General features: G+C 42.7%; 1 protein-coding gene across 9 annotated transcripts in view; it reads right to left on the bottom strand.

Annotated features, from left to right (window-relative positions):
• AMBRA1 (autophagy and beclin 1 regulator 1) overlaps positions 1-17,560 on the bottom strand; it is a 178,816-nt gene that overhangs the window by 87,949 nt on the left and 73,307 nt on the right. For all 9 annotated transcript variants that reach the window (XR_015240845.1, XM_086677555.1, XM_086677551.1 and 6 more), the window contains 2 exons: positions 5,949-6,029; positions 5,432-5,532 (listed from right to left, as the gene is read on the bottom strand). Coding sequence is in view for 8 of the 9 variants with exons in the window: in XM_086677555.1 (XP_086533681.1) it covers positions 5,432-5,532; positions 5,949-6,029 (182 nt within the window). In the remaining variant the exon portion in view is untranslated. The remainder of the gene's footprint in view (positions 1-5,431; positions 5,533-5,948; positions 6,030-17,560) is intronic.

Below are 17,560 nucleotides of genomic sequence, written 5' to 3'. Positions count from 1 at the left end.
TAATCAACTGTTTGTTATTGGTAAGGCTTCCAGTCAACAGTAGGCTATTAGTAGTTAAGTTTTGGGGTGTCAAAAGTTATACATAGATTTTCGACTACACGGGGTCATGCTCCTAACCCCTGTATTGTCCAAAGGTCAACTGTATATGTTTTCTATAAGAGACATACTTTAGATTTTTAGATTCAGAAATATATATTGAAAGTTAAAAGGATGGAAAATATATATATCACATAATCAACAGCCATAAAATAGCTGGAGAGCTATACCAACATAAGAAAAGACAGATTTCAAGACAGTATTACTAAAGACAGAGGAATATTTTATATGATAAAAGAATTAATCAGGAAGGCATAACAACTATAAAAATATACGTACCTAACAACAGGGTCTCAAAATATATGAAGTAAAATGTGACAAAACTGAAGGGAGAAATACACAATTCAATAATAAGTGGAAATTTCCTTAACCAAGGATAGGCCAACTAGACTGAAAATCAGCAATGATATGCAAAACTTGAACACCACCATCAACCAAGTAGATCTCCTTGGCATCGACAGCACACTCCATGCAATGAAAACAGAACACACATCCTTGTCAAGCACACAGGTAACATTCTCCAGGACAGACCATGTGCTAAGCCATAAAACAAGTTTCAATAAATTTAAGATAATTGAAATCATACACCCCAGTGACATTAAGTAAGAAATCAACAGAAGGAAATTTGGTAAATTCACAAATATGTGAAAATTGAAGCACACTCCTTTTTTTTTTTTTTTAATGTTTATTTACTTTTGAGAGAGAGAGAAAGAGAATATGAGCCAGGGAGGGGCAGAGAGAAAGGGAGACAGAATCCGAAGCAAGCTCCAGGCTCTAAGCTGTCAGCACAGAGCCCAATGTGGGGCTCAAACCCACAAACCGCAAGATCATGACCTGAGCTGAAGTCAGATGCTTAACCGACTGAGCCACCCAGGCACCCCAAAGCACACACTCCTAAGCGTCTAGTGGGTCAAAGAAGAAATCATAAGAGAAAAATCTGGATGACTGGGCACAAAGCCATCTCTAGCCCAGGGCACTTGACCAGGTCCCAGTGACCTGTGGCAAGGAGCAAGAAAATCCTGACACTTCCCACTGATTTTAATCAAAACACTAAATTAAGTACATCAGGCCCACATGTGCTGGGAACAGATGATCATTAGGATGAAAGTCAAAAAGATTAGGCAGGACATATAACTAATACCCTACATTATCCAGGTCTCTATCCCTCAGAAGTTTCTTTTCTTCCAGTAATTACCAGGAAGATGTCAAAAGCCAGAACTCCTCATTTCACTTTTATGAGACCTCAAACATGCAGAAAAATACTGTAAGCTTATGAACCTTTTGGCAGTTACTCCCTACTTGAACTCAGACAAAACATGGCACAGAAGATTATGAGTCAGGCAAACAGACCTGGTTTAAAGTTCTGGGTCTGCCTCTCACCGTGTTATATTGGGCAAGTGACCTAACTTCTCTGAACGTCAGTTTTCTTCCCTGCAGAATGGAACTGCATCACCTACTTCACAGGGTTGCCACAATGTTTTATAGGAGGTCATGCACGGGAAAGCACTTAGGACAGCACGTGGCCCATAGTAAGCGGTCATTAACTTCATGTCCTTCTTTGTTATCAGTGGCTGTTATTACTAAAAAGTCAGCAGGGGGAGCTCCCCAGACTTCTGTGTTTTTCCCAAAAAATATACCTGGTAGAGCTGCAGTAGCTTTAAATTCACTTATATCTCTTTAAGTACAGGTTCAGAACTTGTGCTGCTAAAGAAGAGGCAAGACGTGGATAAATAGGTGACTGGAGGCCACTGGCAACCTACAGAATTGCGGGGAGGCACCAAGATAAAGAGGAAGAGATGAAAATTAACAATCAAAACACTTCTCTGTAGTAGCTTCTGTTTTTTATTATCACTCTCAGGCTCATGTGGGAGGAAGTAGGCAGAATGGATCTTAATTTTCTGCAAATCCATTTTTGTTGATGACTCTGAATGGCTTTGGCTACCATCCACTGGAGACTCATTTGTCACAACAGTACTGGTCACACCTCCTAAAACCAGAGGTGTGTATATGCTTCACCCCTGCAAAAAGGCATTCACCTTTCAAAGGGTCTGGCTTTATGTTTGGAGCTAAGAACCAAACAGCAAGATTCAGGGATGGTCAACCATCTAGCCTTTGAGCTACAGGAGCACAGGAGCCATGCCTATTATTCACTCTGGTAGCCTAGAACAGTGCCTGGTACATAGCTACAGAACAAATACCTGTTGAATATAATTGTGTTGAGACCATCACAACTGCAATCCAATCACACAAGTGAAAGGTGCCTCTCCAGGAAAACTAGGAGCGCTTACTGCTAAAAGCCCAAAAAAGTCATTACTTTAGGAGCTCTATTACATGATCGCAGTAAGTGTAATAAAAAGCAAAACATCTGTGTCCAGGAGGGCAAGAAGGCTTAGAGAAAAGGCTAGTACATAATGATTTTCTTCAGCAAGCACTGCTGGTTCATAAAAGGCTACGTCTAGAAATCACTTAAAACAGAGGAATTAAAGCAAGTAAGAAAAACCCTGAATAACTTCTTCTAGATTAAGGTCCTTGAAGAAGAACGCTATTTTGACGCTCTGTCCTTTAAAATAACTGTAGGGAAGCAGACTAGGAGACTCTGGAGTCCGGCTGCCTGGCTTTGTTCTGGCTCCCCAACTTCTAGCTGTATTACTCTGGGCAAGTTAGCCTTCTGGGCTTTAGTTTCGTCCACTGTTAATTAGGTAATAGCACCTATCTCAGGATTACTGATTTACTGGTAAAGCACTTAAAATACTCCCTACTATACAGAAAGTGCTCAATAAATGAGAGACTTTTGGGGGTTGTTGTTATTATCATTATTATTAAAATGTTCTCAAGAGAAGAATAAAATACAGCTGTCAACAGAATCTAGAGGGACATCCAAATTACAGGTACCCCCATTTCCTGAAAGTCTGTGTTACACTGCTTCATTTTTACAAAAGGCCTACAATCGTATTTGTTTTCACTAACTGAAGAAAATCCAAAGAGGATTCTGATTTTCACTTTAATGAAAAAAGGCAAAAAGTGAAAATAGCGTTCAGCGTTTGTTTTATAGAGAGCTATTGCAGAGGCAGCATGCACCCTGGGCATCAAGCTGCCATAGCTTTGAACTGTGTCTGTGAGCACATTTGTGCTTTATCTCTATTTTCTGCATCCATTAGCAAGATGTGTCTTAAAGTATGAGAAAAGCCTGAGAGAGGTTATTTTTGGGGTCTGGGTACACTAAAAAATTTTGCCATATAAATTAATGGTAATTGCTCCTTTGCTTTGCATCATTTTGGCTTGCGAAAGGCTTTATAGGAACACTCCGGGGTTTTTTGTTTTTTGTTTTTAAGTTTATTTATTTTGACAGAGAGAGTGCATGAGTGAGCACAAACAAGGGAGGGGCAGAGAGAGAGAGAGAGAGAGAGGGAGGAAGTGAGGGAGAGGGAGAGAGAAAGAGAGAGAGAGAGAGAGAGAGAGAGAGAGAGAGAATCCCAAGCAGGTTCCACATTCCACACTGAGCCCAATGTGGGACTCGATCTCACGGACCCAGAGATCATGCATGACCTGAGCCGAAATCAAGAGTCGGACGTGTAACCGACTGAGCCACCCGGGTTCCCCAGGAACACTCTACTTCTGAATAGCAGAGGAAACCTGTATCTACAAATGATGAGGCTTTTAAGAAAAGACCAATAGGTTCTCTGTAACATGTATCTTGAGAAAACAGAAGAAACTAGTTAATTGTGAATGGAAATCATCTGCTAACCTAACTCAAGTGAGATTCTTAAGAATCTAGATTTCCTTCCCCTTGAGATACTTGGCATCCTTTGTTAGAGAACTTTTCTCAGTAGATTTCATATCTCTAAACAACTGCCTGCTAGAACACAACCCCAATAGTCAAAAGTATTCATAAGTGAATGTGGGCCGTATGGGGATCAGACCTCTAGGCATAAAGTAGGGTAACAGGAAATGTAGGTAGAGTTCTTAAATCAAAAGAAGAAAAAAACATACAGCTGTTCCCACAAAAAGCTAAATGCCAAGGAAATAGATTTTCCAGCAGTAGAGGAGCAGGAGGTGCTGTGTGGGGTGGTGGAGGCAGATGTCTGGAACAAAGGGTGGAGAAGAGCTCTGTAGTATTGCCTGGCAGCAAGTGATTATCTGCCAGGGAGGAGCTTCTATGTGCCATTAGCCAAGCCACACAGAAACACCAAGCATGGAGAGGCATAGAGGCATGGGGTCTTTTACCAAATAGGGCCAGAGGTCCTAGGACGAGGTTGTCAGGAGACCATGCTATAGTCTGCTCCCCCGGCAAGGTGGGCCTACAAAGTCCTGGTGTCTAGCAGAGAAACCACTGAGGTTTCTGGGATTTCTAGGCCTTGACACTGGGGTCAAGGATAGTCCTGCCTAGGGGAGGCCAGATCCCATGGCCTTCCGGATATCACAGTAGCTTGGTTAGAAATCACATTCTCTTGGGCTGACAGTGCCACTGCCTCACGGAGATCCCTTCCTACCTTTAACCACCACAATGCACCAGGTTTTCCAAAACATAATGTCTTTATGAAATTTTTAATAGATGCTTATTAAAGACACACATAAATGTGGATTCATTTTTATACCTTTTATGCCTTTACATACATAAATACAGAGGTTGGCAGTGGAGGTGAGGGGGAAAGGGAGTAAAGTGCACGATGGGGAAATAACCTTTGTCAGGAAAAACCAGAATTCTGCTTTGTTTCCTTCTCTAGACACTGCCCAGAAGCAGGAGCATATACCATGTACAACAGCCTGGTCACATCATGTATCTTAGCCCATAAACATGGGTCACTAAGCTATTCAGTCACCATAAAACTGCCTCAGCTGGGCTTGTCCAGCCCATTTTCTGTTTCTGAGATTTCTGAGCCAGCTCTATGGGTCTCTTCTCGTCCTTCCCTGGAAGATTCCACAGTGCCTGGAAACTCCATCTACTGGCAGATGAGTGAAGGGTTGAAGAGGTGTGCATTAAGCTCCTAATTAAATCACAGGATCTGGTTCATGAGTATCTCACCAACCAAAACATGAACAAGACACCTTTATCATTCAATTAAAAGCATAGCCAGAATCTAATTGCTGGATTAAGAAATAAGTAGTTTAAACAATTTTTTGAAAAAAAAAATGAGGAAAGTGGGAATGGGCAAGATAAACAGCTTTATTCCATCCTAGTTTCCTGCATTGAAGTAAGGAACTGAGTATAAGACCTCAAAACAGTTTTCAGCCAGATGCCAAGAGGCCATCACATCCACATAAGTAAAGGAAGGGACAGCTTTATCTGGCTCCTCGCCCTTTCAGCTTTTCAAAATTCAAAGAAACACCTCCTTACCTGCCAGGACTCTGTTAACAGAAGAGTGAGTAGCCAAGCCAGGCTGTCCACGTTCGTGAAAAATCCCCGCGTAAGGCAAGTACTCAGGCAGCAAGAAACGCCTATAAGAAGGAACCACGTGTGAAAAGCCTATAAAAGACTACTACAACACAAAAATCCACCTACCCCCAAAAATCAAAGCTAAGGGATACACTAAACCTAGGAATCCACAGAAGCCCAACACGGGAGTAAAAATTGCTGGGATTTATCCTTCTGCAGATTTGTATCTCCTTCCTGATCTTTCTTCTGCAGTTTTGCGGGGCTTCTAATCTTGAATAGGATGCTCCCAGTGTCACTTGTCCATCTCTTTTCATTGCGGCCAATCATCTCCTGTCAAGTCATTAGGTGGCAGGGCTGGATTATAGGCTCACTAGGAAATAATTTCAGATATGGAATCCAAAGCTCAGAATGTAGGTTTAAAAATGAAACGAGGCTCTCATAAAGGCTCCCTCATAAAGGCTAACTACCAAGTTCTTACCTTGGGACAAAACGTCCAAGTGAAGGTGCAGACATCCGGGCATTGCGTGGAGCTCGGTGCCTGGATCTGTCACCATTGTCCCTGGAGAAAACAAAAAGACTACATATAAGAGAGTCATTAAAGCAGAACCAGATAATAGCCCAAAAGACAAACATCCCCTAAACTAAGTTCCTACACTTAGGTGAAGATCCCAGAGAAATGAGTCATCTGGTTACTTACTAATTTGGATGGAACATTAATACACTACAATTCTGAGGGAGCCTAGGTGGCTCAGTCATCTGAGCATCTGACTGCAGCTCAGGTCATGATCTCGTGGCTTGTGGGCTCAAGCCCCACATCAAGCTCTGTGCCAACAGCTCAGAGCCTGGAGACTGCTTCGGATTCTGTGTCTCCCTCTCTCTCTCTGCCCCTCCCCCATTTGCACGTGCGCTCACTAATCTCTCTCTCTTTCAAATAAACATACATTACAAAATTCTTTTTAATATATACATTTCTGGAGTACCCCAACCAGAAGATTTATAAACATTTTCTAACAGCTCAGTAAGAAGGAAGAAGATTTTTCACGAGTTAATGTGATCTCTGATCTGAAACTGAAACCAAAAGTCCTCTAAAGGGACCTGGAATGGAAATGTATAAACTTTTTCTAGATTGAAAGACAGAGAAATTTTGGCTTTGGGGGATCCTGAAGGAATCCTCCCATTGATTTCATTCAGCAAATGGTTATCTCTAAATGAATCTGTTTAGGCCTTTGGTGTGGAAAAATCACTCATGAAAAGTGAAAGAAAACACAACAAAAAGACTAAGCAGTCCCTTCTATTAGGGACTGCAAAATTGGCAATGATGAAGAGTATTAGACAATGTAATCCCAAGCATTTGAATAAAAAGAAAAAAAGTCTAGGTGTTTTTCTTTATGGTCTGTTAAAACAATAGTAATAACCACCATTTATTAAATATCTATTAAGTTCTAATATAAAGGTTATTAATACGTTTTCTATTTAATCCTTCTAACTACCCCATGAGATATTATTAGTAGCTTTGTTTTATAGATACGGAAATGAAGGAGCAGAGAGGCAAATGCCCAAGGTCACACAACGAGTAAGTGGCTGAGGCAGAATTCAAGGAGTATCTATCTGATTCTGAAGCCCTTGCTCTTTCCCCTATACTTTGCTGCCTCCTACAAGAAAAGGGAAGATAGGGACTTCACGTGGCTTAGTTTCCAATGCATCAAAGGAACAATAAGCCAAAGGGCACTGGCTGGACAGAGCAGTTAATTAGCTGCTTAACCAACTCCACAAAATAAATGAACCTCTGAAAGCTTGATCTGGTATTTTTTCTGAGTTCTCCCTTTGGATTATCTTCAACTTAATGAGATCACCTTCAAACTGGCCTTGGAACCAAAGTTAAGACAATACTCTGGCTTTCAAATGGGCCACTGGGAGCTTTACAAGTCAGAAATGAAAGCCTAGGAAGGTTTTTATATTTTGGTGGGTTTGGATGCTGAACATTAACAGAGAAATCAATATCAGGGATATTGGAAGCTGATCCATTAAAAGTCAGTACTCGGTCTTTATTTTCCCCAAAGAGAAGGCATACTGTTGTTTTCCTTAACATGTCATATCCCTTTGACTTGAAACTCTATAGATGAAGGGAGAGGCAAAGGGAGGGAGAGAGAGAAAAGACCATATGGAAAGTAAAAAGGTTATTAAAAACAACAATGAAATCAGGAGTTCCTGAACAGTAGATCACGGCTCTGGGAAGCCCACAAATTGTTATAAGATTTTGGCAGCCACATGTACACAAGGAATAAATGAATATCAAACAAATAAGTTAGTTCTCAAATTTAGCATATTATTGATTTTCAAATAAATCCAGCTTCAAGTTTTGATCAAAGTACCAATTCACTTAAAAATACAAATGAATTCATGATAGCTTTTCATAACAGCGTATTTTACTTCTCAAAGGGCACTAAAAGTCTAGCTAATTATCATGAGAAAAGTTAGCAAACATTTTGAAGTTAAAAAGGGCCCTAAGGAAAAGAAGGGTCCCAAGCCTCAAAAAGGTTAAAAACTAAGCTGTAGAAAGAAACATCATGGGATAACTGTGAGTACTTGTTCTGTAGCTAGGAGAGAGAGCTGGCCTTCCCAGAATCACACTGTGGAGCTGACAACTGGATTCTGTAAGGTCCCAAGATGCCTCTCCCTCCGGACGACAAACAATACTCTATCTGGTGAAGAGTAGGGAAGGAGAAGCCAGTGTGCTAGATCGTTCTACTGCTCAGCAGTTGCCAGTGCTCAAAGACGGCACAGAGCTTGGTGAAAGGACACCAGAAGACAGTTTAGAAAAATGAACAAACACACCAGGGCTGGGGAAATTTCCGGGCTCTTTCGACATAATTCACAAGCCTCTTTTCCAACACCTACAAACAACCAACTTTCTGATTCAGTTTCTCCTTCCATTTGAAAAAGCGGGGGGGGAGTGAGACACAAAACATGGCCAGAGATAATGGCTTTATAGTATTTAGAGATCACTGGAGGATATACAGGAAAATACGAATGAGATCAGCTGGCTCAGATACAAACAAAGTCTCAGACTGATGGTCACATTTGGCACCATAAAAATATCAGTATGTTGAGCAGAGATGCATCTGCTGGTCCTCAGCTTAACATCTTGACTAATGATAGAGAAGCAGGAGCTAAATGGCATCTCAATAAAATGTAGAGAAGACTTCAAATTAAAAGCACTGAGAATTCTAGCAAAGGGGAGGAGTAACATCATGGGACTCACAACGACTAGAAAACTGAAACGTGATGAACACACAGATGAGGTGCTACCTATGGGAGAAAACAGCAAAGGACATCTAGGAGAAAACAGCCTTCGCTAGGAGAAAAACAGCTTAAATACCGTTCTAAGAAAAACCCTGAAAACAGGAATGGGTAAGGTGGCAAAGACCAGAATGTTCAAGGGAGGCAAGAAGAGGGAAAAAGGCTCTGGACATTAGTACTGGCCACAGAAATCCCTAACTACATGCACAGCTCCAGTAAAATAGAGGTGAAGAGAGCAACTGATGACTCCGCATTCTGTAGTCTGGAAAGAAGGGAGGATTCAGAAATAAGGAGTTAGACTGAGGAAACAAATTTCAGCGCACAGCCTATCCCCAGTGGGGATGGGAAGCCAGCAGGGAAGGGGGAGAGTGGTAAGAGTTCCAGGAAAAGGGCAAAGGAGTTAAAAGTACTTAAAATAATGCTGTACTGAGAAAACCACACAGACTCTGCCACTCACATCAGTGCTGATACAGGATCAACATGAGGCAAGGCTGCACGAGCTGAAGGAGGCAAAACTAGTGAGGCAGAGACTGACGTGAGTGGACTGGAGGAGGTCTGCCAAATGAGCAGTAGGTAAAGGCAGACCCAGGGAGACGGTTTGCCTTAGGAATGGTGGACGGTGCTACGTACTGGGGCCTAACATAACACAGCCCGTGCCCTTCCATACTGAGACTTTAAAAAAAACAAACAAAAAAAAGCCATGAGGAAGAGTATGCAAATATGCTGATTCTGCTCCTCCCTCACAGGAGGACTATTTGTCACCAGAATGCTTTTCAGGGAAACACCAAGAGAAATCCTCATCAATTTCATCAGCCAGAAGGTGCCTTTAAGCCAGCAGGACAGAAGCTGGCAGAGTTATTAATGGCTTTCCCAGCTGCTGAACTCTGTACATCTCTGATTAACTCTCAGAGGGGTATTTGGGAAGGACAAGGGGTGGAGGGAATAAGACTTTCTTGTAAAAGATTTTATAAGGGAAAAAAAAAAACACCCTTCAAACAGTAAGGCATCCAAGACAAATGCCAAGTATAAGAAAATGCATCTCTGGAACAAGGGAGAGAAACACAGCAGCGACTCTTGCTAAATGCCTGGGATTAACTGCCTCAGAGAGAGGCTATAATTTAAAGGAATGAAAAATACACCTACAGACTGTCGGCTGAGTCCTGACCAGACAGTCAGCTTGTCATTCCTCCTCATGACAAATGGCTCTGACTCGGGCCTTTATAAATGAGGCTCTTGCAGCAAAAAGCTCAAAAGGCCATTGTCCTCTCGACAATACACAGTTGACTTTGCTGAAAATTAGACTATTAAAAAAATAAGTGTCTCCCTATGCTCTTCTGTTTTTATTCAATTTCCAGACAACAGAAGGCCTAGTTGGTATTCCTATCCTTGGATGGCACAAGTCCTTTCCTTACCCAGGTGCTCTTGGTAAGAAACCGAGGCCCCCATCTCTATGCCAAGGACTGTGCACACGTGTAAGGGTTTAGATTTCTGGGAGGAAGGCTCAGGCTCTGGGGGTATCATTCACAGGGGACAACTAAGAGCACGGCCCCCTTGGAACTGCAGAGCTTTAACTTTTCCCTAAGGAACAGTAATAGATAATTACCATTTACAAATTTCTCTCTTCCCTTATTCCACCTTTCATTTCATCTGCACATATTCCATATTCCTACTGTGCATTTTACATTAAAAAACAAATCTACAGGGGCACCTGGGTGGCTCAGTTGGTTAAGCGGCCGACTTCGGCTCAGGTCATGATCTCTCAGTCCGTGAGTTTGAGCCCCGCGTCGGGCTCTGTGCTGACAGCTCAGAGCCTGGAGCCTGTTTCGGATTCTGTGTCTCCCTCTCTCTGACCCTCCCCCGTTCATGCTCTGTCTCTCTCTGTCTCAAAAATAAACAAACGAGGGGCGCCTGGGTGGTGTAGTCGGTTAAGCGTCCGACTTCAGCCAGGTCACGATCTCGCGGTCCGGGAGTTCAAGCCCCGCGTCAGGCTCTGGGCTGATGGCTCAGAGCCTGGAGCCTGTTTCCGATTCTGTGTCTCCCTCTCTCTCTGCCCCTCCCCCGTTCATGCTCTGTCTCTCTCTGTCCCAAAAATAAATAAACGTTGAAAAAAAAAATTTAAAAAAATAAAATAAACAAACGTTAAAAAAAAAATTAAAAAAACAAAAAACAAAAAACCAATCTATATCTCTAAGTGGTTATGCCCTCCTTCCCCCCCCTCCCCTCCTGGCTGTTAAATCTTTCCTTCTGTGTTTTCCCCTTCTATACCCAAGTACAATCCACACATATTCCCTTTTCCTTCTCTTCTAGCATTCCTCAAAATGAATATTCATATGTATTTTACTTGCCCAGAAAGAATGCTAATTCTAAAGTTGCTGAGCAATAGCCTATACTTCTAAGCAATAGGCTCAAAATCCTCAAGGAAAGAGCTAGAATTTAGATAGGCATATATTTTAGAAATGTGTTGGGGCTCTCCAGGTACCAGATATCCTATTCCTGATCCCCAGGAAGTCTCCCCACTTCTCTGAGACTTTTCATTATTCTGCCTCTGCTGAACACAAAGCAGGTTCATCTAAGGTAGTTAGCTCCAACAAAGATCTGAGCACTTTAGGGGTAAACTTCAGAAATTATCCACTCTGATTTTACAAATCAGACACTGAGGCATAGGGTGTGAAAGGGACTTGCCCAAGATCAAATCTGTCAAGTAACAAATGTGACTCAGCCTAAACTAGAACCCGGGCCACTCTCTACACAGGAGTTGTCAGGCTAAGGGGGCAGCAGGCACTGATGAGTGATCCCAGGTCCCACCACAGCTGCTCTAGGAGTCACTTGCTGTTTTACCAATTTAGTTCAAAACTGGTTCAAGTAGGAGTCAAAAAGGACTCAGGCAACATTTCATTTGGAGAAGTAGGAAGTGAGACAGCTGAGCTTTCGCAGCTCATTTCCCAGGAACATTCACAAACAGGCCCCACTCTTAGAAAACACCAAGCCTCTTACACCCAATACTTAACATTCAGTCCTCGTATGTTCTCTCCTCTATTTCGCCCACTGCTTCCTAAGTGGTTTTCCTGCATCCATACACTTGCCACTTTAGGTCACCCCAACCAATGCTGTCCGAGTTAGCTGCCTCAAATACATCTTCAATAATAACTTCCCCCAGATAAAAATACGATCCAGGGGCGCCCAGATGGCTCAGTTGGTTAAGTGTCTGACTTCAGCTCAGGTCATGATCTCACGGTTTGTGAGTTTGAGTCCTGCATCAGGCCCTCTGCTGTCAGCACAGAGCCCGCTTCAGATCCACTGTCTCCCTCTCTCTCTGCCCCTCCCCTGTACTCGCTCTCTCTCCCTTCCTAAAATAAATAAACATTAAAGAAAATAAAAATAAAGTCCAAACTTTCAGCCAGACATTCCAAGGCCCTCAGTTCAGGCCTTTCTGATCTTCTCTATCACATTACAAGCATTCTGTAGCTCTAGCCACAGATTTATTCAGGGTCCCCTGAATATCTTTATTTATACAGGGTCCCCTGTAAATCATCTATCTCTGGGCTTTTGCTTACGCTGCTCCCTTTGAATCTCTTAGATTCTACTGTACCTATCTCCTGTACCCTAACTTCATCCTCCACATCACTTCATCTAAGTCCTATGCAGTCTTCCCACCCAGTTGAAACCCATGGAGCCTCCTCACATCTCCCCAAATACTCTCTTCCCTTCATAGAACGCTGCTCTGTATTTTAGTGCTACCTTATTACAGTCTGTCTCGGAAGTTATTATGTAAAAATCTGCTCCCGTTATTTCATAGCCTAAAACTCTTCAATGACTCCCTTCACCTACAAAATAAAGTTTACCTCCTTTGCAAGGTACAGGAGACTCTCCAAAGATCCGGTGCCACCTTAAGTCTCAGGGCTCATCTCCTGCCACATATCTTGGACTTTAAAATCTAGTCAAACTTATCAACAAGGGAATTTCTGAAATACTCCATGCTATTTCACGTTTCTATGACTGTGCATTTATTTGTCTTTCTCCCAAGTATGTCTAGAAGTAAAGGGCCTGTTGTAATATGTATAACTTTCTCTTTTATAAACCCACCTTGTAGGGGCGCCTGGGTGGCTCAGTCAGCTAAAGGTCCAACTTCGGGTCAGATCATGATCTCACAGTTTGTGGGTTTGAGCCTTGCATCGGGCTCTGTGCTGACAGTGTGGAGCCCTGCTTGGGATTCTCTCTCTCCCTCTCTCTCTCTCTCTCTCTCTCTCTCTGTCTCTTTCTCTCTTTCTCTCTGTCTCTCTCTGCCCCTTCCCCATTCACACTTTCTCTCTCAAAAATAAATAAGTAAAAACTTACAAAAAAATGAATAAACCCACCTTGTAAAAGAAGCAATCAACCACTACAAAAATCAAGTAAGTGAAATTATTGAAAACTCTCCGGTAAAAAGGAAGAGAACAGTTCCTTATCTCATCCCACTTTAAGACCGACTTCTGTATAACACCACCACTCACCAAATACAGCTCATTGCCTGATTCCTGACTGTTCTAACAGGTTGCAGCCCATAAAGAGAATAGCTTTAAAGTGTGTTTCCTTTGAATTTCTCTTCTACTTCTAATATCAAAGAGTCTATGGTTTGTAAGTTAAAGAAAAGAACAAAAGCAACTCTTCTTCAAAACAAAGTAGACGGGAACACTCTCCAAAGATTTACCCTTCCTTTTCTTGGCTACAGTTATGTATCTGTTATTAGTAGGCAGACTCCCACAGGAGTCCCGGAAATTCTGGGCACAGAAGAGAGAGCAAGAACAAGTACTACCAATGGCATGTAGCTTCACTCCACCGGAATTTCTGGCCACGAGAACTTGAAGCAAGTATGTGAGTCTCACAAAGCTGCCAGGATTTCGCCTATAGACAGATGATAAGAATAGTATTATTTGGTTTCTAACGTGTTTTCTTTGCCATGACTCAATTAAATTTCAGTTATGGCAAAAGGGCAGGTGAAGAATATTAAATTCTGAACTACAAGCAAGCAACTCCTCTTATGTCAACCCAATCAGATGGTAGAGCTGAGTGACAGCCCTCAGAACTCTCAGCTACATCATACACCAAAAAGACCTTTTAACAACTTCCTTGCTAGAAGGTGTCTAGCAAGGGGACCATTAAAGGAGACGTCCTTTCTGTATGAGGCTCTCTGCACGAGTGTATGGGGTACTGCTAGAACACTCCATTCCAAACTAAGGAACCAGAACCCATCTCTGGCACCCAGAAGTTACTGTCATACAATGAAACATTTTTGCCTGTTTGGTCATTATATGGATTTCTGGGTAAAAGGAACTCAAACACAACCAGATAAATTAGAAAAATGAAGAAAACAGATGTAATAGATCTAAAGTGATTTCATCTTAAGGCTGAAAGCCTAGAATTCTCACTGAGACGTTTTTCCAAAGTAAGCCTAATGTCACAACGGTGAATGAAGAACTTGCTCTCTTCTGAACTAGCAACAACTTGAAGTGAATATAATTCCCCTGTGGCTGGGATGTGTGGTGGAGATATTTGCGACTGATCCAGTCTGAAGCTTCTCCAATTGTCATCAGCTCTGGGTATTCTTTGCCTTGGAAGGCAAAGCAGTTACAAAAAGAGGCAAGAAGGGCAAGAAATGAACTACGGATGATTCTGGGATTATACGTACATTTAGAGTAACAGATAACATGAGGAAGGGGGTGAGGATAACAGGAACAATAGACATATACCACCTCTTGTGCAGGCCTTAGCGACTTCTGGGGTACAGCACTTAACCACAGGGCTTCAAAAAAGCTTCCCTCTCTTTCCAAAGGGATGGTGAAAATTAAAATGGCAGTTTTCCTTACGCTTATTTGCCTTCTACATTCTAGCAGGTGGTCTGGGCTCAAAAGCAGGCAGACAGCAATGTCAGCGACAGCCACACCTTTACCCTGCTTGTGAATATCTTTATGCAAAGACAGATGCTGAACGCTTCAGGACAGACCTTCTGACAGCAGGTTTCTGGATGCCCTGTTTGTGCATTTTGATAAACACAGGGACCCTGCAGTCTCAATTCTGGCCACAGACAGAGATGAATGGCAGGAGATGATGCCTGCCTGGATAGATGGTCATTAATCCAGACCACAAAAGAACAGAAAATTTAACCTGCTGCCGACCAACCTTCAAAGTTATCTTCCGTAGAGATAAATCTAGATAGTCTTCTTCCACAGCAAGCTCAGGGAGCAAGAGCTCAAATGTGGTTCTACATCATTTTTAAAGGTTTTTAAATCTGCAGGACAATAAAAGCCAGACACTAAATATGTTTACTCCTGTTCTCAAATCTCAGACATGTCTGATTTTGGTTGTCTCTGTATCCTTATTTTAAAAAATACTACAGTGGAGTAAATACCTCATTAGGTTATTATAAGAATTAAATGAGGGGCGCCTGAGTGGCTCAATTGGTTAAGCGGCAGACTTCGGCTCTGGTCATGATCGCATGGCTCGTGAGTTTGAGCCCCGCGTTGGGCTCTGTGCTGACAACTCATAGCCTGAAGCCTGCTTCAGATTCTGTGTCTCCCTCCCCACCCCCTGTGCCCCTCCCCTGCTCCCACTCTGTGTCTTTCTCTCTCAAAAATAAAAACATTAAAAAAAATTTTTTTTTAAGAATTAAACAAGATTTATATATATAAATATATTTTTATATATTACAAATATTTTATATGTTATACAATACATATGAAAAATATTATCATAGGTGATAGACGATGGAAAAGAATCAAAAAAGATGGGATCTGGGGACTCTATACACCTGGAAGGGACAAGGTAGATAACACCAAAATGATTCCCGGCTTAGCAAATGGGGCGAGAACTGAAGATGTTGAAGTGGGATGGCAAAGGCAGGAGCATGGCGTGTTGTGCAGGCAAGGAAACCAGTAGAGCAGTTTCTCCTAACAGCCCCCTAAGTGTTAGGAAGATTCCAGGTCCTGTCTAACTTACCTGCTTCTCTGTACCTGAAAGAACTATACATTATGATCATACGAGCTTCTGACTTTCCTTCTATTATCAAAGCTAAGGTAAAGGACTGCGGCAGAGAAATTAAAATGGGTGGATACAGGGGCACCTGGGTGGCTTAGTCGGTTAAGTTTCCAACCCTTGATTTCAGCTCAGGTCATGATCTCGTGGTTCGTGAGATCGAGCCCTGTGTTGGGCTCAGTGCTGACAGCGCGGAGCCTGCTTGGAATTCTCTCCCTCCTTCTCTCTGCCCCTCCCCTGTTCTCATGCACCCATGAACCCTCTCTGTCTTTCAAAATAAATAAAATTTAAAAAAATGGTTAACAATGGGCTGACACATTCCCTCAGTTCTCTCTCATTCCCTCCTAGAGTACCTAGAAGTTAAGAGAAGAGAAGCAGCCGCAGGCAGCACTCAGTTTACAACGGGGGGAGGAGAGCAGGGAAAGAGAAAGAATGAACAGACGGGAACTCAGCATCAACCAGCCAGCAACATCCTTCACTAGGAGACCTGGACTACTAATATTGAGGTGACTAATCCACAGCTGCTATTAAAAACAAGATTATAGTCTGCATCAGCTCAAAAAGAAAGGCAAACACCCTGGCAAGGGACTTTCAGAGGAGCATTAGAGAAATCAGCCCATTGTTACCAACCAGGGAGCAACAGAAGACCCCTAGGGAGAAATAATGGTAAGTCAGTGCATGAAAGGTGAAGAAGGCAATGTAAATTCAGGTCGTGCTGAAGCCAGGGGGAAGGTGAGAGCACAGGTGGGCTGTGGGGAGCACAGGGAGGAGGGAGTCTGACACAGGAAAATCGAGGGGGAAGGAAGGGGAGAGGGAGGAGGTGGTAGCAGAAGAAAGAGAAGGTAAGATGAGAACAGAACATTTTAAACTAACCCAGAACTCCATTGTGAAGGACAAGTCACGAGGCAAGATACAGCTCAAAGGCATAAGCCCCACGTTTCACCACTGCAAAGAGATTACACAGCCTTCCAAACGTGCATGGAGGGAAGCTATGCAATCTGCACTGACTCCCAGAGCTCCCCAGGATTACTGAGGCTTTTCAGCAGTACTCAGTCCCAGCAGCGACGGCACATACCTGAAACTGCTTCTCTGAATAGACCCAAGAGCTGGAAAAATGATCATATCTGCAGGGGAACATATTTCACTACTGGTATGTGTCTGGGTAAGGGAGTGGAGACTCTCCCCTCACTGCTGGTATATGCACCCACCTTCCCCTAGAGTGGACTGAAGGGAGAATGACACGTGCTGGGAGCCAGAGGGCAGCCGATGAGAGAGAATCAGGGCCCCTGCTCCAAGAGCCACCACCGCGGCTTCAGGGCATCCCTGCATTTCTTTCATGTTTGTTTCTTCCCCAGACAAAAGAACCACCTATTCAGTCGGCCTTTTGCTTCCAAGTACACAATTGCTAGCGTGTTTAAGGACCATATCAGAAAGGCAAATTGGTATAAAGGTTGTTTCCACCTCCTTAGTCATCTTTAGCAAAAAGATTTCTCCAACACATCTTAAAGCTCTATTGCAAGGTGGCTCCTGGGGAACTATCCATTCAGCTCACGGAAGAGGAAGGTTGAGAAGGAGGCAAGAACTCTTAACATCCCAGACCTGACCAGGTGATGTCAAGAAAGAGAAGGAAAAAAAGGAAAATGACCGACAGGCTGTCCTATTCCAATGCTGTCAGCAAAAAAAGGAGAAAAAAATTAATGCTTAACCACCTCTCTCTCTCTCTCTCTCTCTCTCTCGTTTTGCATGTTTGAGAGTATCAAAATATAGGAATCAAAACAAGAG

The sequence above is a fragment of the Puma concolor genome, chromosome D1 (assembly GCF_028749965.1).
Source record: "Puma concolor isolate L17-30 chromosome D1, mPumCon1.1.hap2, whole genome shotgun sequence".
Classification (NCBI taxonomy): Eukaryota; Metazoa; Chordata; class Mammalia; order Carnivora; family Felidae; genus Puma; species Puma concolor.
Note: the sequence above shows the minus strand (reverse complement) of the source record. Positions and strands in the feature narration are given on the sequence as shown.